The sequence below is a fragment of the Hippopotamus amphibius genome, chromosome 3 (assembly GCF_030028045.1).
Source record: "Hippopotamus amphibius kiboko isolate mHipAmp2 chromosome 3, mHipAmp2.hap2, whole genome shotgun sequence".
Taxonomy (NCBI): domain Eukaryota; kingdom Metazoa; phylum Chordata; class Mammalia; order Artiodactyla; family Hippopotamidae; genus Hippopotamus; species Hippopotamus amphibius.
In genome coordinates this window covers 56,741,651-56,767,054 of record NC_080188.1, presented here as the reverse complement: position 1 = coordinate 56,767,054, position 25,404 = coordinate 56,741,651, and the positions used below count along the sequence as shown (strand labels likewise).

Sequence of the window (25,404 nt, the reverse complement as noted above, 5' to 3'; positions counted from 1 at the left end):
AGGCTACTATATTTCACAGACTGAACTGTGAAAACACAGGTAGTGACTGCTATAATTCTAAGAACATTTTAAGAAAAATTATTTCTTTAGTACTTTATTATTTCATTCTGAGAGTGTGACATTATTAATGTGAACAACCAGTACAGAAACACTGGTGTGCCTGACAACACACTGTAGAACACATAAATACATGGAAGAGCTCCTTAAAAAGTGTAAAGTTGTACAAATGTGATGACTTGACTTACTTGACTCTGAGGTACTTCATGATCAGCCCCCCAATACAATGTCATTCCAAGAGAATAAATATGGATCTAGGAACAGAATTTTTTAAAAAATCATTTTACGGTAAAAACTTAATTTAGCAAGTATTATATGTTCATGACTTTTTGCTCCAAAGAAAGTGTAACACATGATTTGAGAAAGTCATCATTTCATATTTTGCATAAAAGTATGTGAGACCTTAAAACAGAAAATGAGACTGGAAATGATCAGAACAGACTTTTTTTTACAACTCCCCAGCCTGTCTGCTATGAGTAATCATTTTTATTAGTTCTTAAAGTTTCTTTATGCAAACAAGCGAATATGAATAGTCTTACTTTCCTCTTCTTTTATAAAAGGTCAGAAATTAAAAAAATTACTCAACACCTTGCAGTTTTAATTTAACAGGACACTGATTTCCATATCAATGTTTAGAAATCTTCTCATTCTTTTTTACTGCTGCCACAGAACTCCATTTTGCGGCGTTCTTACCATGAGCATTTTTTTGCACCAATCTTACTCTAGTGTCATCTTATTTTGTCTTTTTTTTTTCCTTTTTGCTCATTTTCTCACCTGTATTTTTTAATTATACAAACTGTCAGAAATCTTCTCTTTAGATATAGGTGAGGTAAATATAAATAAGTAACAGTTCTATTGTTTACTTAACTGATCTATTATTAATGGGCGATTAGAATTTTCCTAAACTTTTGCTATTATAATGTTTTAGCAAACAGCCTTGTGATATGTCATTTTGTACATGCAGTATTCCTCTTGAATTGACTATCTTAGATTATGAATAAAAGAGTAAATCATCTACAGTTTTGATACATTTTGTCAGATTTCCCCCTAGAGACGTTTTATCATTTTGCATTTTTACCAGCAATGTGAGAGGTTTTTTCACAAGCCTTATCAATAGAATGTGTTATGAAGATTTGGATTTCTGCAAAACTGAAAAGAGAAAAAAAATCTCATGGCACCTTTATTTTTTTTTTTCCCATTGCAGTTCTGATTAGCATTTTTCTTACTAAGAATGGATGGCGTAGTAGTAGATGGAGGAAAAAGCTGGGTCAGAAAAGATTCCTTTCTCATTGTTAGTTTCCTTCTTAAAGACTGGAAAAAATGACAACATATTTTTATGCTAGTATGAATGATCTAACAGGGAAAACTGGAACTGCAGGAGAGAGAGGAGGCTGTTGGGAGAAACTGCTGAGTAAGCGGGAGGAAGTAGAAGCTAATGTGCAAATGTAGGAGTTGGCTTGACAGAGTAGCACAGACAGTTCTTCTGAAGTAGGGAAGCAAGGAATATGAAAATTTATGTGTGTAATCTGGTCGTGGGGTCTTGGGGGAAGTCTCCTGATTGCTTCTACTTTTTTCCCCTGTGAAACAGGAAGCAAGATTATCAGGCTGAAGTGAGGACAGTTAATTCTTATAAGTAATCATTTTCTAGTTCTCCTGTTAAGCGGTTCGGAGCTAGAATTTTAGACCATCTCTACCAGTACTGAATAATCTTACCATGACATTTACTTTTTACCAATCTTACTCCAGGGTCATCTTATTTTGTCTTTTTTTTTCCCCCAGTTGGCTCTCATTTTCTCACCTGTATTTCTTAATTACACAAAGTGCCTCAAATCCTTTTTAGATATAGGTGAATTAAAAACAAATAAAACTGGGTATCTTTACAGTCTCACAGCATTTTAATGTATTCCTAATATTGCCCCCTAAATTATTCCTAAATTACAGATTAGAAAAAGTTGTTCCTCTTTTCAAATATCTTCATGGCTCCCAAGTTTCAAAAATCCAAATTCTTTATAATATGCAAGGCTCACTCTGATCTGCCTCTACCTCCATTTTCCAGACAGATTTTTAAGTTTTCCTTCAATTATCACTCCTTCCTCTAACACACTTAATACTTCAGAATTACTAGATAATTCTCTGTTGGCAAAATAAATCTTTCTCTTTACCAGTTTTTCTTGAGCGGTTCTTTATACCAAGAATTTGTTTCATCTGTCTATAAAAGTTCTACCCATTCCTGGGCTTCCCTGGTGGTGCAGTGGTTGGGAATCCACCTGGCAACGCAGGGGACATGGGTTCAAGCCCTGGTCCGGGAAGATCCCACATGCCGGGGAGCAATTAAGTGCGTGCGCCACAATTACTCAGCCTGCACTCTAGAGCCTGCAAGCCACAACTACTGAGCCTGCATGCCGCAACTCCTGAAGCCCGTGTGCCTAGAGCCCGTGCTCTGCAACAAGAGAAGCCATTTCAATGAGAAGCCCGCGAACTGCAATGAAGAGTAGCCCCCTGCGTTCCACAACCAGAGAAAGCCCGTGCACAGCAACGAAGACCCAATGCAGCCAAAAATAAAAATAAATAATAAATCTTTAAAAAACAAAACAAGTTCTTCCAATTACCCCATTACTGATAGTCCAGAGATGATGTTATCTATTATGTATGCATATAAATCTTCTCAAAAAGAATAAAGTATTTCCTCTTATATGATACAGTTATTATTTCATTTGTATCTCTAATGAAACTGTTAACTAATACTACCTGTAACGTAAAGCTGTGTCCTTGTTTGTCTTCCTTGAGGGAGCCTTTTTTACACATCTTAATATCCCTCAGCGATTAACACAGAACTTGTACACAGTAGATATTCAATACATGCCTGCTGCATTCAATTAAATGTGCACGAAGTTCGAGGCAGCATGATGTAAGCTATTTGTAATCATATTTCTGTTTAGAATTCAAAGAACCTCATATGGGAACACCTTTTCAAAGGGCCTCATATGTGCAAAACATTTTTCATACCTTTAGCAAAAATGACCAACTGCATACTCAGATATATTTCTCTCTTAATATATTAATTTTGATTTGTGATCCTTTGAGATACTGGTAGTACTTTATGATTCTTTATTATGTTTACTTGTCAGTAGGCTGAGTTAATTTTAATAATTTTTATATAGGACTATATAAAGTTAATAACATCATTTTAAAAAGTAGGTTATAAAATTATACATTTGCTGATCATTTATGTGTATAGTATAATGATTAATGATTCTATGTGTCAACTTGACTGGACCACGGGATGCCTAGATATTTGGTCAAACATTATTCTGGGTGTTTCTGTGAGAGTGTTTTTGGATGAAAGTAACATTTAGATTCGTAAACCAAACAAGGCAGATTGTTCTCCCCAACACAGGTGGTCCTCATCCAATCGTCTGAAGGTCTGAACAGAACAACATGGCTTACCCACTCCCAAGCAAGAAAGAATTCTTTCTGTCTGACTGCCTTCAAACTAGGACATCAGCTTTTTGTTGCCTTTGGACTTGATCTAAAATATTAGCTCTTCCTGGGTCCCAAGCCTGCTGGCCTTCAGAGTGGAACTACACCCTCAGTTCTCCTGATTCTCAGACCAGAACTACACCATTGGCTCTCCTGGGTCTCCAGCTTGCTGGCTCACCTTGCAGATCTTGGGACTTGTCAGCCTCCACAATTACATGAGCTAATAAATCTCTCTTTACACACACACACACACACTATTGATCTGGTTTCTCTGGAGACCCCTGCTTAATACATATAGATATGAAATACTATAGAGAAAACACGCAAAAATGATAATTGCTATTTTATTAGGATAGTGCTTTATGGGTTCAAAATTTTAATATTTTTAAAATCATTTAAAATTTTGTTAAAGAAGTAACTCCAGATACATCAGATCTTTGTTAATGTACAATAATATCCGATACCTAATATTAGAGAAATACTATTAATATTTGAGAAAAAGTTCATACAGAATACAAAGAAAAATGCTTTACTTTTACATCTATTCCAAAATAATCTGTAGAGTAAATATGGATAATACGTCCATATACATTATTCATAAGCTAAGAGTTTCTACTGTTGATGTAGCCTGAGAAGACACGGGCAGAAGGAAGATCAGTGACACCAAGGTGTAACTAAGTTAATACAGTAACACTGCAATATCACTGAGAGCACTTAGTACATCTGGTGGATAAACAGCAGTGAGTGGGTTATAGTTTAGTTACAGTCATTGTATAGAAAGGAGAAAGTCATACAAGGAATGATTACTCAAAAACAGGCAAGTATTTGGCCTTCATATTTTTCTTTGGTTTCTACTTAAGCAGAAAAAGGAGAATACGATGGCCCACATAATCCAACTAAGAAATATCTTCTGTTACAGATTAGCAAGCCCAGGGACTAAAAGCAATCAGGCATTAGAAGCTTTTTAAAAAAAAAGTTTTGATCTGCCTCTCGCTTCTGCTGCATATTTATTTAGCTTCCAAGGGAATTTTTGGCTTTGTGATCTTTGCGAAGGCCCTATGTGTATCAAAGATCTCGGTGCCTATTTGTTCCTGATAGATAGCACAGGGAAAATCTATTCCCTTCCCTTAGTATAACAGCAAGCCAGGATGGTTTCTTGTAGAAGTGGGCACTGTTGATAATGATGATTCATACACAGGGTTTTATAAAAAGATAAAGGAACTGGTTCTAGAAGATAGCATTTACAGAAGAGCTAATTAATTATCCATTTAGTTGTTCAACACTTTTTCTGAGAGTCACTAAGCTGTGTGGTAAGATACAAGTATCTCATCCTGGATCAATAATACTATCATATACTAATACATAAGAATATTAATAGCAAACACGTACATAATGTTTACTCCGTGTCAAGCTTACATTTTATATTTTAGCTTATTCAGTATTACAGAGGGAGAAACTAACTTTTGCCCAAGGTCACACAGCTAGCTAAGTGTTGGAGGCAGGATTCAAATTCTGGCTCCAGAGCCACACTCTTACCCTCTAAACCAGGGTTTATAATCCTCTGTACTACTGACATTTGGGATCTCTGCTACGGAGAGCTGTCCTGTGGATATTTACCCTTTGTAAGATAAGAGCAGCATCCGCGGCCTCTACTCACTAGATGCCAGTAGCACTACCGTCTTCCTCGGCCTGCTCCCCGCCTCCCCCAACCGCCGGTTATGACAACTAAAACTGTCTCCAGACACTGCCTCTGATTGAAAACCACTGCTTTAATCTGTATTACCTTCCCTAGAATCAGAACTCTAAGAAGATACATGAATATATATGTATGCCTCTATTAAACAAAGCAGAAGTGGTAAATTTGTGCTAAGGAAATTCAAAAGGACAAGATTACTTCTGATTATAGAAGAAATTTAAAGCAGGGGGCGTTTAAACTGAGGCTTGAATGTAGGTTATGTGTCTCCTCTCTGTGCTCTCTTACTATTTTGTACAGATCTACTATCACTGCATATTATTTCTATTACTATTATTACCATTATTTTCTTTTTGTCCATTTCTCCATTACACTGCTGACCCTTTGAGGGTAAGGACTATTTCTTATTCATCTTTGTAACCATATGACCTAGTATAGTGTTGAATATGTAAGTCCTCAATAGATGCTGAATGAAAGAATGGTTGGTACATAGGATAAGGACATGAAGAAATGGGGGAGAGCATTGTTATACAAAAGAGTGAAGCCACAAAAGCATAGGACCTGTTTAATAATCACTGACTACAACTTGTGCATCTGAAAGAGAGGAGGTGGAATATGGCTGGAATCAGACTTTGGAGAGGTTTTCTATGTTCTGTTAAGGAATCTATACTTAATTGAGTAAAAAAAAACAGAAGGTTTTTGAAAAGAAAAATGACACGATCAGAGGGATTAATCTGACAGTAGTGGGGAGAATAGTCAAGAAGCAGAAATAAGAGTTAGGAGATTATGATAAAAGTGCAAGAGAAAGGAAATGAGGACCTGACCATAGCCCTGGCAAGAGGGCAGAAGGGGAAGGGATAAGAATGACTGGACTCGGGAAGTTGACTTGAGAAATTCAGGCAATTAAGTGGATATGTGGAAAGGGGAGTCAGAGATAAAGACACACAAAAAAAGTGACATGGGGAAAAAAAAAGTTGAAAGAGCTAATATAACTCACAGGGAACAGAAATATGTTTTTGTCTTTACAGTGATAGTGGGCTAAAACGTAAACTCTGTGAGTGAAAGGACTTTGTCCTATTCACTGCTTTATCCCAGGACCTAGGACAGCACTTAAAAATAATAGTAATAGATAATATTTAGTGGGTGCTTAGTCTATGGTGGGTACTGTTCTAAGCATTTTACAAGTACTATTGTATTTAATTTTTCTGCTCTATACCAATGGTTCTCAAAGTATTATCCTCCAACCAGCAGCAGCAGCAGCAGCAGCAGCAGCGTCTGGAAACTTGGTAGAAAAGCAAGTTCTCAGACCCTGCCCCAGACCTACTGAATTAGAGATCCTGGAGGTAGGCCCCTGCAATCTGTTTCATCAAGCCCTTCGGGTGATTCTGATGCATGGTAAAGTTTGAGAACCACTGCTCTATGCTGTATCTGCCATTCAGACCTTGTTTTGAATTCCTTTGCATATATACCCAGAAGTGAGATCGCTGCATCACACAGTAGTCCCATTTTTAACTCTTTTGAGAAGCCTCCATATTGTTTTGCATAATGGCTACACCAGTTTTACCTTTTCAGAAACTGTATACAAAATTTCCAATTTCTCTGCACCCTTACCAACACTTGCTATTTTCTGTTTGTTTTTTTTCTTTTGATAGTGGCCATCCTAGCGGTTGTGAGGTGATATCTCTACAACCCCAGCATTTAAATTTTTCAATTTACTTTTGTTATTACATGTTGGACTCTGGTACTAGATAGCCCTGGAGTTTCTTCTTTAGTGACTCACGGAATGCCTGGCATATAACAACATACTTGTCAAATTTATGGATACGTGAGTAAACAAATGGGAAGGAGGGGAGAAAGGATGGATTAATAAGATTTAACATAGAATAAATATAGTACAGTGTGGTTAAAGGCATTTGGTCTTTTTAAAACAAGTTCATTCGAGGCTACTGCTAAGGTTGGTGAAGTAGATTTCCTAATATTGCCCTTCTAAAGATGACCATTGATTTCAAGCAGCATAGATATGGCAGGAACCACAATTCCTGATACTTCTACTGCAAATTTGTGGCAATGAGCACTTAAACTAAGATTCCTTCAGTTTATCAGGAATATAGTACAAATCCCTGGTGCATATTAGTATTCTTGAAGAGAAAATAAAATGAGAATTTGATTCAGGTTCTAATCCCAACAAACTGATTTCAAAAGAATTGCCAAATTAATCATGTATCAAGCAAGCAGGAAGTCAACAATTACTCAGGGAAGGGAAAAGCCAGAGAATCAAAAAGCTTCGTGTGACTTGTATAAACTTGTCTAGTTATTTAAACCAAAGGGCATGCTATCTGGAAGAGTAAAAATTTTCAGCAAATAAATGAAAATGTCTATTTATACAGCTGGTAGTAAGGAAATTTTTTTCCCCATACAACTTACAGTTTACAAATCAAGTTCCACTGAATAAAGGGAACATTTTCATGTGTCAAGATCTTACTAAGTACTCACTATTATTCACAATTCTGTGCTAGGTATTATATATAAAAAACATTTTATATACCACCAATAGCAAGCATTTATTGAGTACAAGTTAATGGCATATACTTAACTCATGAAAGTCATGAAATGCAGTTACCACCCTCTTTCTCAAAATGTCAGAATACTAAGATATATGGCTATTCCTCTGACCCTTGCTTCATGTTCGTATTACAAAAAGCAATGGGTCTTTGCTGGTGGTCCACTGAGTAAGACTCTGCACTCCCAATACAGGAGCCCAGGTTTGACCCCTGGTTGGGGAATTAGATCCTGCATGCTGCAACTAAGAAGCCCACATGCCGCAACTAAATATTCCACGTACAGCAACTAAAGATCCCACGTGCCACAATTAAGACCTGGCGGAGCCAAAATAAATAAATTAAAAAAAAAAAGTAATGGAATCAAAAACTTACCTTTGATCGTCTTTGTATTTAGAATTTCAAACAATCTCTTGAGGCAAGAGGTAAGCTGGAAGTTCCAGTAAGACTCACAAAGAAATCAACTTTGTAGTAGTTAGCAACTCTGTAGTAATGGCAACAATGCCCATCCCATCCCCAACACTTGCTTCTAAACACTTAGCCTAATAATAGGGAGGCTTCAGTCACTTTTCCAAACACATGATCTAACGGTTGTACCTAAACATGGGGAGGTTTACTGTTTGCGTATCCTGACATCTCAGGGCAAACTGGGAAAGCCTCTGGCAAATGAGAAAAGCACTTGTGTTCCTGAAATTTCTACTAAGCATTTTTTAAATTGTGATTTTAAATGCCTTGCAGAAAGAATTCATAAACACTTGTGCAAAAGTTTTCTTAAGTAGAGAAAACCTGTCTATAATTCAGCAGAAGTTTTCAAAACTAAGACATCTGTGGCTTTACTTTATTGCAGTGGTTCTTAGTTTTTCTTAGGTCACCAGACCCACTTGAGAGACTGATAACATTATGGATACCCTACCCCGGACACACAAAACTTAGTACATCGTTTCATTGGTTTGTAGACAACCTGAAGCTCAGTTAAGATCCAGAAAACTCAAGGGTTAAATACTTTACACATACACCATACCTATTTTCAATATTCCAATTACCCTCTATCTTTAAAAAGTGTACTATAATCATACACAGAACATACAGAATGAATGTATACTATTTAAATAATAAAAATGAATAGCTATATCTATCCTATCCAGTTTAATAAGACACTACCAGTATAAATACCTTCATGATATATAACAACTACCAACACTGTATATACTCTAACTATACAAAGTCCTTTTCATCTCATGTAATGGGAAATTTCTTAGGGCTAATGCCTTAAGCACCTACCTCATAGCTATTGTGTCCCTATTTGGCTCCCCATATTGGTGGTTCTGCACCTGCAGATTCAACTAACCAAGGATTGTGCAGTACTACAGTATTCACTATTGAAAAAAAATATGCGTGTAAGCGGGCCCATGCGGTTCAAACTGGTGTTGTTCAAGGGTCAACTATGTGTCAAAATTTTAAATGCACATATTTTTTCATTTAACAATTTTACTATTAGGAAATTACTAGGTTAATTTTTGAACTTATATATATTGATGTATGTGAAATGATATTCATAGCCAATTCTGACTTCTCCAAAGTTCCCTATCTAAATTGTCACAGCTTGCTACACACAATACATATATTTGTTCCAAAATTTCTTTTCAGAGCCTTGACAATTAAATTAAATCTTCTTCTGATGTCAATGGCATTGCCATCCTCAAACTGGATATTCCTATCACAAACACTGCCTTCTTCACTGTTTCATCAAATCAATTGTCAAACTCTGTCATCTTTGCTGCCACTATAACCCCACCATCCTCACCTTTATAGTCCCAAGGCATTATATAATTTTTAGTTCTTTCTCCTAGATTATTAAAGTGCCCCAGTCAGATTCCTACATAATCTTTCATCTCACCTAGTTATCCACTTTCACCAAACTTACCCTCTGAAATGACAAATCACATCATATCACTCTTCTAAAAATATGCCCCAGAAGAAAGTCTCAAGTTCTGGCATTCAAAGTCTTCATTCTGACTGATAGTCTCCCTTCAACCAGAGTGTTCCAGGTAGCTAATGCTCCAGCCCAGCCAGTCTGACCAAACATTCCCCTATCAACAGTGGACAATTTCCTACCTCCAGCATTACACATCATTGCAACCCTGAGGAGAATCCCCATTTCTACCTATTTTCAATTTTCTAAATTCTACTCACTCTTCGTAGCCCAACACAAATGCTACCTTCTCTGCAATATCATTCTAACCTAGAAGTTGCTTCTTTTCTAAACTTTCAAGATACTTTATCCCTCTATATAGCATTTATTCCATTTTGCCTTATATTATAGATTGTTCTATATACATTGATCAAAATCAATTTTCCAGTTTTTTTTCCAGGATAAAACTTCAGGATTCATTTACTATAAAAATAGAAAAATCACAAAGCAAAACTTGAATACTGAATTCCATAATGATAAATATATATACACACATATATGTGTGTATATATATATAATCATTAACAAACTTTTAAAATATTTTCCACACATATGATAAAGTGAAATAAAATACAAAGACTTAAAAATAAAATTGAAATTCTTTAAGCAACGTAGAAAAACTCATAAAAAAATAAATGGCTATAAATATATAAGATCAATTTAATCAATAAACAAACGTAAACCAGACAGTTGCTACTGTAAAACTATCAAGTTGACAAATAATAAGAGAGAAAGAAAGAAAAGAAGAGAAAGAGAAGGAAAGAAGGAAGGAGGGAAGTAGGAAAGAAGAGAGGGAAGGAAGGAAGGGAAGGAGGGAGGAAGGAAGGAAGGAAGAAAGGCAGGGAGAAAGGAAGGGAGGAAGGAAGAAAGGGCCAATTATTTTTGTATCTTCCTCACAAGCACAGTGTTTTATACACAGCAGGCATTTAATAAGTATTTTAAAACATGAATTAATAATGGCTCACATTTTTCTCATATTTTTGCTTAGATCCATACATTTTTATAAAACTACTTGGAGTTCTTTAAATATGAACTTCTTGGAATACGTGATCATTTTATTTTATTTTTAATTGACATACAGTTGCTGTACAAGATTATATAAGTTATGGGTGTACAATTCAGTGATTCACAATTTTTAAAGGTTATGCTTCATTTATAGTTATTATAAAATATTTAGCTATATTCCCCATGTTGTACAATACATCCTTGTAGCCTATTTCACACCTAACAGTTTGCACCTCTTAATCCCCTTCCCCATTTCCCTCTCCCCACTGGTAACTCCTAGTTTGTTCTCTGTATCTGTGAGTGTGATTCTTTTTTGTTATATTCACTAGTTTGCTGTATTTTTTAGATTTCACATATAAATGATTACACGATCATTTTAAATTCAATAGATGTTTTTCAGAGGATTGAGGTAGGGTAGCCCAGTGTCTAGTTTTCCTAACCCCACCAAGACAAAAAACAGAATCAAGCAAAAAAGACTTAATGTTACCTTTTCAACATCGGAGAGAGAAGTGAGCGATTGATTTTGAAGAACCTCTGGTGCAGTGAATGCTCGAAGATCCTGATTGGAAATATTTTCATCTGTAAATGACACACTACCAGACGGCAGCAGTAGCAGAGACCACGGAGAAATGATGAAGCCAAGGGCAGCAGGATCAGCTATGCTTACTGGTTTGTAATCACACAGGATAAAAACAAAAAAGAAAGATAAATACTTAAAACTTTAAGTGATTACAGATCCCATAAATGAATATCCCAGCATATTCATATATATGTGCAGTTATATACACCAAATCAGCGTGTTATGAAAAGAGTGGGTTTCATACACCTACTCCTGCTCACATTATTAACAATGCCTTGATTGGGCTTAGTCTTACAAACTTAGACCAGATGGCAGATCATAGAAACTAGAAATAGAGAACTTTCATTGTCAGTCATAAGATTATACTTGGTTCAAATATTTTCTCACAGTGACATTGAGACATGAAATAGAATCAATAGTTCTTACATTTTGGGACTTCCCTGGTGGTGCAGTGGTTAAGAATCCACCTGCCAATGCAGGGGACACGGGTTCGAGCCCTGGTCCAGGAAGACTTCACATGCCACGGAGCAACTAAGCCTGTGTGCCACAACTACTGAGCCTGTGCTCTAGAGCCTGAGCTCCACAACAAGAGAAGCCACCGCACTGAGAAGCCCATGCACCGCAACGAAGAGTAGCCCCTGCTCACCACAACTAGAGAAAGACCTCATGCAGCAACGAAGACCCAACGCAGCAAATTAATGAATTAATTAATTAATTTTAAAAAAGTTCTTACATTTGGGGGTCTCTGTGTGCGTGGGGGGGGGGGGGGTGTTCATAGATTCCTTTGAGGATTTGGTGAAAACTGTGGTTGAGAGACCATTTCAAGAAAACTGCCCATAACACAAAACCTTGTAAACAAAAGGTGTTCATGGATCTTCTTAGAGCCCATATATGGATCCCAGGTTAAGATTCTCTAATTTAGACTACAGTGTTTTGAAACTGATAGAAAATAATTCCTTTGATAATTCATCAGATTTAGAATTAGTAAAATTTCCAACTATAATGAAAGTCTCTTTTTTGTATCAGGATGTATATTGTCTTGTTTGCATTTGTTCATTGTTTTAGCAGAATTTCAGGCAGCTTCTATGCTACCAAATGTGATCAATGTGGTCTCTAATTTTGTTGTTTTTTTTAAAATAAATTTATTTATTTATTTACTTATTTATTTTTGGCTGTGTGGTGCCTTCTCTTGTTGCAGAGCATGGGCTCTAGGTGTTCGGGCTGCAGCAGTTGTGGCCGCTGGCTCTAGAGCACAGGCTCAGTAGTTATGGTACATGGGATTAGTTGCTCCAAGGCACGTGGGATCTCCCTAGACCAGGGCTCGAACCCATGTCTCCTATATTGGCAGGTGGATTCTTAACCACTGCACCACCAGGGAAGTCCCTTTTGTTTTACTTTGATGTTTGCCCTATTGGGTGCTGAAGAGCTCAGTTTAAGAGTATTAAAAAAAAAAAATCCTTAGATTTCAGCAGGCCTCCTCTAAAAGTAAAGCTATACATTAGGTTCAACCACACAGACTTATTAGAGGGAATTTCATTTCGACCTCCCATTTCAAAAGCAAATTAAAATAGGTTTTAAGGTAATTGCTACATGAAACTGAGTTACAGACGCAAGAAATCTCTACAGGAAAGTCACAGAAGGCCTTTGCCTGCCAATGCCCTGATTATTCAACCTGAATGGGTTACACTACTCTCTAAGATAAATCATAAGAAAATGACAGAAGTCTATGGAATAGTTTATCAAACATACAGTATCTATGCTTTCCTAAAAACAGCTTTTATTAGAAGTGAATCATCTACTTCTTGTGGATCATCCTTTCTGACTTTTTAACCTCTACCTATGGTCAAGATTCTGATCATCAGAATTTGACTTAAAAAGTAAACTATTAAAATTCATTTCTACTTTGAAGATTAAAAAGCCAACTATACATTCTCCTGAATTCTTATGAATTTGAAATGTCTTTAATAACTGTGTCAAGGAAGCTAAACGTGTTTAAATGAATCTTTAATCAGTCAGCATATCTTATGTTGCCCTGAAGCTGAGTTACAGAACAGTGGTCCTCACATTCCTATTCAACCACACATCTAGTTGCTAAGAACATGACTCAGAATTCTCACGGCAAAATATGTTTCAATGAATCATCATAACTGTTGCCTTTCATAGCCACTTTACACAATGTCTTTTCAAAGCTTCTTCTTGGGTATCTCACGCACAAATACCACAAAATCCAACCAGAGAAGAACTCAAACAAGGCAGAACAATATTTTCTTTGCCAAAGGATGCTGTTCAAAATATTGAGATTTCACGTCACAGACATAATAAAATAGTCTACGCTCAATTCCTTTCAAATTAGCAACTAAAGGGAACAAATACTAGGAGGCCAATTCAGAAGGCAATGCACTATCTGTTATAAGATGATGATGGCCTGGAACCACAGTGGTAGTGAGAACCTGTTGGAATGAGAGTATATTTTAGAGACAGTGGCAACAGAATTTTCTGGCAGACTAGATACGGAGTGAGAGAAAGAGAGGAATCAGGATGACTCCAAGATTTTGGTGTCAGTAACAGGAAGGATGGAGTGTCATCAACTGAGCAAGAAGACTGTAGGAATAGCATAGGTTGCTGAGATAGGGGCTAGGAGATAGTGGTAGGAATTAGAACTTTACTTTGGGGCCTATTAAGTTTAAGATACCTGTTAAATATTCAAATGTAGGTATCAAGTAGGGAGCTGGATCTCAAGTTTGGGAAAAAGGTCTGAATTAGGGATTCATTTTGGGAGTCACTGGTCTAATAGATGGTACTGAAAGCCTTGTAACTGCATGAGATGACCAAAAAGTGAGTTAAGATAGAAAAGAAATCAAGGACAAGAACAGTGCCCTGGGGTACTCCAACTGCTCTTTCTCAGTCTTTTCTTCCAGCTTGCTGAAGCTAAGAGAGGAAGCTGGGATTCTGATTCTCAAACCTAATTCCTGTCAGCCTTATGTGGGGACAGAATTATGATTTTTGGTATATCTGTTACCATTTGAGTTTATATATTATTAGAGATCACAGCTAACACAGAAGCATGAGTGCCATCCAGAAGTCTAAACGCTATTCCTGTCTTGCCATTCTTGGTATTGGCATCCACTCAGACCTGAAGAGCTTGCTACACTTCTCCTCCTCACCCCAGGCAACAGACTGACCCCACCCTCTCCTCGACAGGGTACACAGAACAGAAACTATTGAAGGTGAAAGTAATCTATACTTGCTTATCACTTTGAAATTAAGAGATTTATTCACTTACCAGCACAACGAAGGTCAGCAAAACTACTACTCTGACAAGAACTGTATCTCTCAACTTTTGCTGTATACAATAGGTTTTTGTTTCTTTGTTTTTATTGAACATCTAAAGTATAACCTTATTTTAAGTACTATATATACTGAAACATAATATTCTCAAAATTACAAGTCATTTGCTCATAGAGTCCATAGTATTATTGGGGAGATAAAATGTACTCATAAATAAATATAAGATAGAAAGTATAAGGTAGCTAAAAGAGAATAAAAGGAAATTACTTCAGTTACAAGGAAGAGAGAATTAATTTTTTTTTAAATATATGTGGCCCTTTAAGAAGAGTAAGATTTGACCATGGTTAAGAGGGAGATTCCAAAGAGAAGAAACAGCCAAAGCAAAGGCATGTGGTCAGGAAATTAAGTTTGTACAAGGAACAGCAAGAATTTTGAGCAGAGGAATGGTAGAGAGTAGTGAGAAACAGAATTATCAAGGTGAATCATATTTCTGCTTGTTAAAAAACACACATACAAAGAAATGACACAAGTATTTTTGTTTTCAAATATGATTTTTAAGTCTTATAATAAAGCTAAAGCAGCTGTAACAAGAAACTACACTGCTGTCAATTCCCAAAACACACATGACATTTAAGAGCTTTATTCTTTAGAAAACAAACCACAAAATATATTTTTCAATAACTGTAAACAGTTATGCAAACCTTCAAGTGAGGAAATTTAGAGTCATGGCTAGAATCAGTTTAATTCACCCTCCTTGTCTAACTAAAAGAAAGAAATTTAAAGCAAATGTATTCAAAATCCTTCAAAGAAGGATTTAACAAAAGAATATTTAAGAAAAGAATATTTAAAGATTGAATTCCAGAAGCTTGTAATTTGGTGTCCCATAATGTTTTGGTTGTGTGATGACTGTCCTCAAGAATACTATTATTATTTATAGGTAAATCTGATATAAACTTATTCCAGTACTTAAATGATTCTAAAGATTTTTACAAACATTCCACAGAAAAAGTTACTTAATCAAATTTCAAGCAGTTAAAGAAAGTTAGAAATAAGCAGAAATTTGATATGCAGAGAAACATCTTAGAGCTTCTTTTCAATGTTTCCTTAAACAAAGCCCCATACTTACAGTTTCCCGGACTGAGGGATCTTACCATTTCCTTTACATTGTCCTTTACATTTAATTTTTTGGCCTTCTAATTACAGTATAAAAATCAGAGACATGATCATAACTGGGTAACAAACATGATAAGGCAAAACAATCAAAAGTATCAGGAAATCATCTAAAACATTTAGAACAACATCAAAACCATTTTGACCTGAAAAGTCCCTTTGCCTATTTAAGCACATATATGTTCTATTATAGTACTTGGTAAAAATCTATGCAGCGGCCACTGTTTCAAACTCTGAAGGATCTGATGAAGTCATTCTGTGATAGAGAATTCCCTCTAAAATTCAGTTCACGTGTGCATAAAAATACACAAACACACACACAATGTTAAATCAGTCATCTGGTGTAACAATGCACAAACAGAAAAAACAACACGGTTCAGAATATTTCCCCTTTATTTTAACATTTTCTTGATAGTAAAGCTTTGTGATAAATTGTTTAAGATTCACTGCAACTCATCAAGAAAAAAAAGGAGAAGATTCAAATCAATAAAATTAGAAATGAAAAAGGAGAAGTTACAATGGATACCACAGAAATACAAACGATCATAAGAGACTACTACAAACGACTGTATGCCAATAAAATGGACAACCAAGAAGAAACGGACAAATTCTTAGAAAGATACAGCCTCCCAAGACTGGACCAGGAAGAAATAGGAAATATGAACAGACCAACCACAAGTACTAAAATTGAAACTGTGATTTAAAAACTCCCAACAAAAGTCCAGAACCAGATGGCTTCACAGGCGAATTCTATCAAACATTTAGAGAAGAGTTAACATCTATCCTTCTGTAACTCTTTCAAAAAACTGCAGAGGAAGGAACTCTCCCAGGCTCATTCTATGAGGCCACCATCACCCTGATACCAAAACCAGACAAAGATATCACACAAAAAAGAAAATTACAGGCCATCACTGATAAACATAGACGCAAAAATCCTCAACAAAATACTAGCAAACCAAATCCAACAATACATTAAAAGGGTCATACACCATGATCAAGTGGGATTTATCCTAGCGATGCAAGGATTCTTCAAAATCTGCAAATCAGTGTGATACAACACATTCCACACAAATTGAGGAATAAAAACCATATGATCATCTCAATAGACACAGAATAAGCTTTTGACAAAATTCAACACCCATTTATGATAAGAGATCTCCACAAAGTGGAAATAAAGGGAACTTACTTCAACATAATAAAAGCCATGTATGACAAACCCAAAGCTAACATCATTCTCAACAGTGAAAAGCTGAAAGCATTCCCTTTAAGATCAGGAACTAGGCAAGGATATCCACTGTCACCAGTTTTATTCAACATAGTTTTGGAAGTCCTAGTCAAGGTAATCAGAGAAGAATAAGAAACAAAAGGAATACAAATTGGAAGTAAAATTGTCAATATTTGCAGATGACATGGTACTAGACAAAGAAAATCCTAAAGATGCTACAAGAAAACTACTAGAGCTCATCAATAAATTTGGTAAAGTTGCAGGATACAAAATTAATACACAAAAATCTTTTGCATTCCTATATACTAATAACAAAGGGTCAGAAAGAGAACTTAAGGAAACGATCCCATTTAGCATTACATTAAAAAGAATAAAATACCTAGGAATAAACCTACCTAAGGAGACAAAAGACATCTACTCTAAAAACTATAAGATGCTGATGAAAGAAATGGGAGATGGCACAGATGGAAGGATATACCATGTTCTTGGATTGGAAGAATCAATATTGTCAAAATGACTACTACCTAAGGCAAGCTACAGATCCAATGCAATCTCTATCAAATTACCAATGGCATTTTTGACACAACTAGAACAAAAAATTCTAAAATTTGTATGGAAACACAAAGACCCTGAATAGGCAGGGCAAACCTCAGAAAGAAAAAAAACAGTTGGAGAAATCAGACTCCCTGACTTTAGACTATACTATAAAGCTATGGTAATCAAAACACCATGATACTGGCACAAAAGCAGAAATATAAATCAATGGAACAGAACAGAAAGCCCTGATAGACTCATGTACCTATGGTCAATTAATCTACGACAAAGGGGGCAAGAATATACAATGGAGAAAAAACAGTCTCTTCAATAAGTGGTGCTGCGGAACCTGTACAGCTACATGTAAAATAATGAAATTAGAACACTCTAACACCACACACAAAAATAAACTCAAAATGGATCAAAGACCTAAATATAAGCCTGGATACTATAAAACTCTTAGAGGAAAACATAGGCAGAACACTCTTTGACACAAATCGCAGCAATATTTCTTGTGACCCACCTCCTACAGTAATGAAAATAAAAATAGACAAATGGGACCTAATTAAATTTAAAAGCTTCTGTGCAGCAAAGGAAACCATAAGCAAAATGAAAAGACTACCCACAGAATTGGAGAAAATAGTTGCAAATGAAGCAACTGACAAGGGATTAATCTTCAAAATATACAAACAGCTCATACAGCTCTGGGTCAAAAAAACAAACAATGCAATCAAAAAAAAAGAGCAGAAGATCTAAATACACATTTCTCCAAAGAAAACATACAGATGGCCAGAAAGCACATGAAAAGATGTTCAACATCACTAATTATCAGAGAAATGCAAATCAAAACTACAATGAGGTATCACCTCATAACAGTCAGGATGGCCATCATCAAAAAGTCTACAGACAGTTAATGCTGGAGGGGGTGTGGAGAAAAGGGGAAAATCCTCCTATACTGTTGGTTGGACTGTAAATTGGTACAACCACTATGGAGAACAGTATGGAGGTTCCTTAAAAACTAAAAATAGAGTGTAAGGCAATTATATTCCAATAAAGAGCTTAAAAAAAAAAACAACTAAAAATAGAACTACCACATAATCCACCAATCCACTCCTAGGCACATATCTGTAGAAAACCATAATCCAAAAGGATACATGCACCCCCAAAGTTCACTGCAGCACTATTTACAATAGCAAAGACATGGAAACAATCGAAACGTCCTTGGATAGAGGAATGGGTAAAGAAGATATGGTACAAATACACAATGTAATACTACTTCGCTATAAAAAAGAATGAAATAATGCCATTTACAGCAACATGGATAGACCCAGAGATTATCATACTAATCAAAGTCAGACAGAGAAAGACATACCATATGATATCACTCATATGTGGAATCTAATTTTTTTAAAAAAGAAAAGAAACAAATGAACTGATTTACAAAACAGAAAGACTTACAGATATTGAAAAGAAACGACAGTTACCAAAGGAGAAACACATGGGGGGTGGGGGTAGAGGGATAAACACACACACACACTATTATATATAAGATAAATAACCAACAAGGGCCTACTATATAGCACAGGGAACTCTATATTCTGTGATAACCTATATGACAAAAGAATCTAAAAAAGAATGAATATATGTACTTGTATAACTGAATCACTTTGCTGTACACCTAAAACTAACACAACATTGTAAATCAACTATACTACAAAAAGAAAAAAAAATTCATTGGAAATTATAGTCTACGCTCCAAATTGATTCCTAATTAAAAATTTATTATTTCCTCATAAATTTTGTTACTAATTTTTAAAACTTCAGTTTCTCTAATATGAAACAATGGAATAGCAATCCCTTTCTGAAAATAAAATTGTGTATTATAATTGGAATTAAGACATCTGTGTAACATAAATTGACAATGATCGTCTCTTCAAAGATATTTTACATCATGTAAATTTTCTTGATGTATCCAATCATCCAACAGCATTTAATAAACTCCAATAAGCCTTTGGTCTTCAAGAATTTATATTCTGATATAGCAGGTCCCAGACTTTGCTAAGCATCCAAATCTCTAAATTCACCTAGGAGATTTGGAAATATATCAAAGTGTCAGCTTCATTTCATTCCTTTTATCATCTGACTTCATTAATTTAGTATACAGTCTCATTTATTTAAGGGAGGCGGTAAGGCACATTGGTTAGGAGTACAGACTAAAGCCAGAATCCCTGGGTTCAGATCCTAGGTTTGACATTTGTAGCTTACGTTGCGATCTTAAGTTACTTGGCCTCTCTGTGCCTCAATTTCCTCATCTGAATAGACAAAGCTATTGTGGAGATTTAATGCACTTTTAACTGTTTCTAGCTCACAGAAAGCACAATACAAAAGTAGCAACCATTATTATTTAGTAAAACCCTGAAGATACCAGATGCAGACAATACACCTAAGAAAAGTCTCCACTTAAGTTCATCTTCAATCACCTATTTATCTCCCCCTCCACCCAATGGAAGACAAGGAGCATAACAAGTACTGTTTCAGAATAACAAATCGACTTTTCAAATTGTTGTATTTTAGATCTTTAGGGATTTGCGGGCATATCTTACCTAAAAGTCATACTAGAAATACCGATGATTTAAGATACAAAGTACCCTAAAAGCTATTTTTTTCCTTAATTCCTCAGGGAATATATCTTCTATGAGTGTTCTATTTATTGCATGCCATTTCTAGTTAACATAGATTCCAAATTTAGAGAACTTAGTTTAAAATTTTACAAGCAAGGGAATTTGTACTTACTGAGTGAAATTGGTTTTACTGTACCTAGTCATTATCTTTAGGTATAACATGAATTATTAGATGAAAAAATTATCTGAATTTACACATATCAACTACAGTATGAGCATACAGTTTTAGAAATGTTTATTTGTAACAGAATTTACAGCATTCTGATAACACAAAATTATGCAAACTTGTCAGTCTAAATTGATATATATGAGTTTTTCTTCACCAGAATAGGAAAAGGCATTTTTACTTTTAAGTAAAAGACTCTCACTGATGACGTTTACTTACACAAACACACACATTCTTTTCTTTTTCTTTTTTTTAAACACTAAACACAAGCAGGCCACCTATCCAAACCACAACCACTGGAATCTTGGTATGGCTACGCATCAGTTAGGCTTCTAGCAGTTTTGTTATGTACTTGCAAGACTCTTGAGGTAATTCCAAAACACTAATGAGATCTGAGTTTAACAAAAGTGATATATGTATGTAATCCATTAGTAAAACTAAATTGGTCATAATTATTCAAAGCAATAGGGCTTAAATAGCTGGACAATATGGATAGAAGGCAGCAGATCTCTAAGAATTTGCCCCCCTTTTCAAGCAAACCTCCTTGGCCACCGGATCAGCATTAAAGAAACAGCTGCAGAAATATTTCTTCCTTGCATTCTTATCATATTCTGAAGAAACTGCCCACTTTGTCCCTTTAACATATCAAGTTCCTTCTCTCTGATTTTTCTTTAGTGTTCACCTTTCCCACCAACCTTCTTTATCCTCATCAATAAAAACTGCACACCTCAAAATTATATGCCAAAATACTGAACAAAATGCTTTTGTAACTCTGTTTTCACACATTTCTTGTAGAATATAAGAGGTTTAAGAATAGAAAATATGGATTTCCTAAAGATCAAGTACAACACCGTTATGATAATTGCAATACTTGAAAAAAATGAATTTGTTTACATTGGTAACTCTAGACCACCAGTCCACACCTTTTATTAAAGGTGTCCTTCTGCCCTGATCTATGACAAATCATCAATTTACATTTTGCTGGTCACAAAAAATTTTTATTTTGAATCTCTATCATGAAGAAAAAGTTTTCTTTCAACTTTCAAACACCAAGAACTCTGAACTATTCACTGAGGGAATACTCTGGATCTTCATTTTATTCTCCAATCTTTATTACTTGCAGTTACATTTTCAAGTATGATTCAAAGGAAGTGTCAGCTTTTTAAACTGGGCTACTGAAACAAACTTATTCACAAAGTACCTGATTTTGAGGGCTTAGGGGTAACTGAGAAAGCACAGAGGCGTCCTGTCTCCCAACTCGCAGCATTTTTGTGTGAATTCTGGAGACGGGGCACAGGATTCTTCTACACAGTATTTTCTAAAAGTTTCCTGGGGATTCGAATGGGCACACCAATCTACCTGACACACAAATAAGAACCAATGCTCTTATAGGCAATAAAATGGTATCATAGCTTAATTAAGCTGCATCTTGACCTTGTACTTGTTCCATTTCTATGTCAATTACTACTAACACTATCATGAGATGGAATATGTATGACTTTGTTTCCTTCCTTAATGCTTAAAAAATTTTTTTTCACCTTATGAATGAGGCATTTAATAGGATATATGGTAAGCCAGACCGTGTTACAAATAACTATTTTATCAAATTATAATAAAGTCATTTTGTGTTAGGAAGGCAGAATGACTCTAAGAAATAATTTTAGATTAGAAGTGAGAGACCTAAATAGCTCTTCTCTATTTCTAAGGAGGAAGCTGAATAAATGGCACCAAACTGAGGATGTCATTGTGCATTTAGAAATGAATCGCCTTATGTAGCTGATAAAATAATCTTTATTTGGCTTTTCTTCTATCTTGTTTCCAAAGGAAAGCAAACTACAAATGAACTTCTGATGCACTCTGCTTCTTTTCTGGCACTTTCTTAAATCCAATGAATATGTACATCGTATCTCTTCAAACCCTGAGGTGAGTACCTTTGATCTCTTCTACCCTGTCTGATATGTCAATGTGGTATTAAGCCTAAAACCAGTACCTGGGATTAATACCAATTTTTATTTCCCCAAGGAGGGTCTAAACTTTGAGAGCAAAACTATTTCTTATGTCTATATTTTAGGCTGCAGACTTTCAACAGACAAATTTGCTTGAAGGTGATTTCTTTCTTAAAATGCACAAATTCAAGCAGTTGCAAAAATGTTAATCTTGAACGGTAAAGTCTATTCAAAAACTTGATTTTATTGCTAGTTTAACAATTTTGTTTAAGAAATCTTAGAACCAAGTGCTAAGCTTCTTAAAGCACTGGCATTTCTGTTGTCACCTAACAACTTCATGACGGCCTCTGCAGATCACACAATTGCCACATTTTGCCAGACAAAATAAACTATAACTGAGATAATTAGCAACAGAAATGTTTCATGGTAAACGCCCCTTATAAGGCAGCGGGTTTTGGGGATCGCCCCCCCGCACAAAGTTTCAGGTTAAAGGAGATCTTCTTCCACCCTTGCTACCTGCATAAAGCGGGGGGAAAAAAGAACATAAAATTTTAAAAATGAACTCAGCAACTTCTCTTTGACAGACCTGGAATTTATACAAAGACTGAAAAACCAATAATATCAAGGATGACTGTCATTGATTTCACTTTTGAAGAACTAGATGAAAAGGTCAATGAAGACCAGCGTATATTTTCAGTTTGCAGAGGAAGGAAATAGTGTTCCAGAGAGGAACTGGCTTTATTTATGATGACATGATTCCACTTTTGTGCTCACTAACGCTCTTCTCTGCTGCTCTTCAGATTACCATCCTCCTATTTTACATTTTAAAGAAATTTTCCTTCTCAATGTGAAAAGGAATGAGGGGGCTTATTTGAATGGTAAACTATTTTTCAAAAAGAAATATTACAATATATTTCTTGTAAAAATGTTAACAATGACTGATACACATCACCCCAAGAAAAATCTTAACCTGTTACTAAATGACACAAAACATAAATCCCCCTTCTAATTTCTATATTTGAGAAAAATGTAAGAATTGCAAAACATTTTCTTTAAAAAGCTTGGTTATATATGTGGAAAAATCTCGGTCAAAATGTTGAGTAAAAGAAGTCTGACACAAAAGAATTTGCATTGTATGATTCTATTTATATGATACTTAAAACCAGATTGTTTAAAAACTTATTTATGTGATAATGTCATAATAATGATTACTCTTGGTAACCAAGAATTGATTAGGAGGAAGCAAGAGAGAAGCCTTCCTGGTGTTGGAAATGACCTAGGCAGTGGTTATATGAGTGTGTGCACATTTATAAAATTCATCAGGAAGTACAATTAAGAATAATGCTCTTTACTATATACATTATACCTCATTTTAAAAATTCCTGTATTAAATTAAAACAATAAATATAGTAAAATTACATTTGTCAGCAAAGATGGGGCTAGAAAGCACGACCTATAGCTAGTTTTCCCTCTAAATATATGACTTTAAATTTATAAAATGGCCTGTTTGTCACATCTACAGCCAAAAAGAATTTCAAATCAAAACACAGTATATTGACAATAGTTGTGGGGGAGGGGTGGTTTACTACAAGTGTTTCATACACTTGTTAAACAATCCACATTATTCATTTTAAGAGTGCTAGATATTAAATTAATTTCATGCTTTATAGTTTGTTTCCAGGGAACATATGGAGTAATTTTCTCTGGTTCAAACACATTTAACTTGAAGGACCTGTTAATTCTGGTCTTATGTAGGCAGGGCAAGATGTAGCATGTCAAAGACAACTAATACACCCTGTTAATCAAGAAAAATTATTATTGTAAATAATTAGGAATGTAATATAAAGAGACTAGTTAGGATTTGGTCTTTTAAAAGCTGCGTAGACTACACAAAGATTTACTCAAAAGCTTTTAATCCACAAAAACTTTCCATATTTCTTATAAAGGCTTAAGAAAACAAAACAACCAGTAAGTCAATTTGAAGTTAGTGCTTTGTCTCCCTTTTCATGCACAGAGTTACTTACTCTCCTTTGATTCCACCAGATTGGAAGTTTTACATTTTCCTTCTGTTTTGTGATTACTATTACAAACTTTAAGGATATTTGACTACACAAATTCTAAAGTCTACCATTCTTAGGAATATTCTTAAGCTGTTTTACTCCTGTCATCTATTTGTTTGTCTTATTATTTTATTTATAATTTTAAACTTGACATCATTATTATTGATGTTTTATACAGCCAATGCTTATTTAGATTTACCATCAAATTGACTAATTCTTTTGCTTTCATTCAAGCTTTCTTCCTCATTCTAAGTTAAATTTCCTTCTTCCTGAAATACATTTTTTAGTAATTTCTTCAGTGAGGGTTTGTTGATGGTAAATACACTGAAAATGTATTTTTTGTTTGAAAATGCTGATGTTTTTCTTGAACCACAGTTTAGGAAGACATTACATTCTAACTGCACATTTTAGTAGCTACTAGCCACAAATGGCTTTTAAGAACTTGAAATGTGGTTAACAACTGAGGAACTGAATTTTAAATTTATTGTATTTTTATTTTATTTTTTATTGAAGTATAGTTTCTTTACATTGTTATGTTAGTTTCTGGGGTACAACAAAGTGATTCAGTTTACATACATATAAACTGTTTAATACAGTTTATTACAAGATATTGAATATAGTTTCCTGTGCTATACAGTAAGACTTTGTTGTTTATCCATCCTATACATAATAGCTGGCATATGCTAGTCCCAAACTCCCCATCCAACCCTCCCCCACTCTCCCTCCCCTTTGGCAACCACAATTCTGTTCTCTATGTCTGTCAGTCTGTTCTGTTTTGTAGACAAGTTTATTTGTGTCATATTTTAGATTCCACATATAAGTGATATCATATGGTATTTATCTTTCTCTTTCTGATTTACTTCGATTAATATGATAATCTCTGGGTCCATCCATGTAGCTGCAAATGGCATTATTTCATTCTTTTTTATGGCTGAGTAATATTGCATTGCATATATGTATATATACCACATCTTTATCCATCGCTCTGC

At 35.1% G+C, this 25,404-nt stretch overlaps 1 protein-coding gene across 7 annotated transcripts in view; it reads right to left on the bottom strand.

Annotated features, from left to right (window-relative positions):
• The window catches only part of PTPN13 (protein tyrosine phosphatase non-receptor type 13), a 204,806-nt gene that overhangs the window by 113,305 nt on the left and 66,097 nt on the right, over positions 1–25,404 (bottom strand). For all 7 annotated transcript variants that reach the window (XR_009052687.1, XM_057727746.1, XM_057727748.1 and 4 more), the window contains 2 exons: positions 11,253–11,431; positions 246–311 (listed from right to left, as the gene is read on the bottom strand). Coding sequence is in view for 6 of the 7 variants with exons in the window: in XM_057727746.1 (XP_057583729.1) it covers positions 246–311; positions 11,253–11,431 (245 nt within the window). In the remaining variant the exon portion in view is untranslated. The remainder of the gene's footprint in view (positions 1–245; positions 312–11,252; positions 11,432–25,404) is intronic.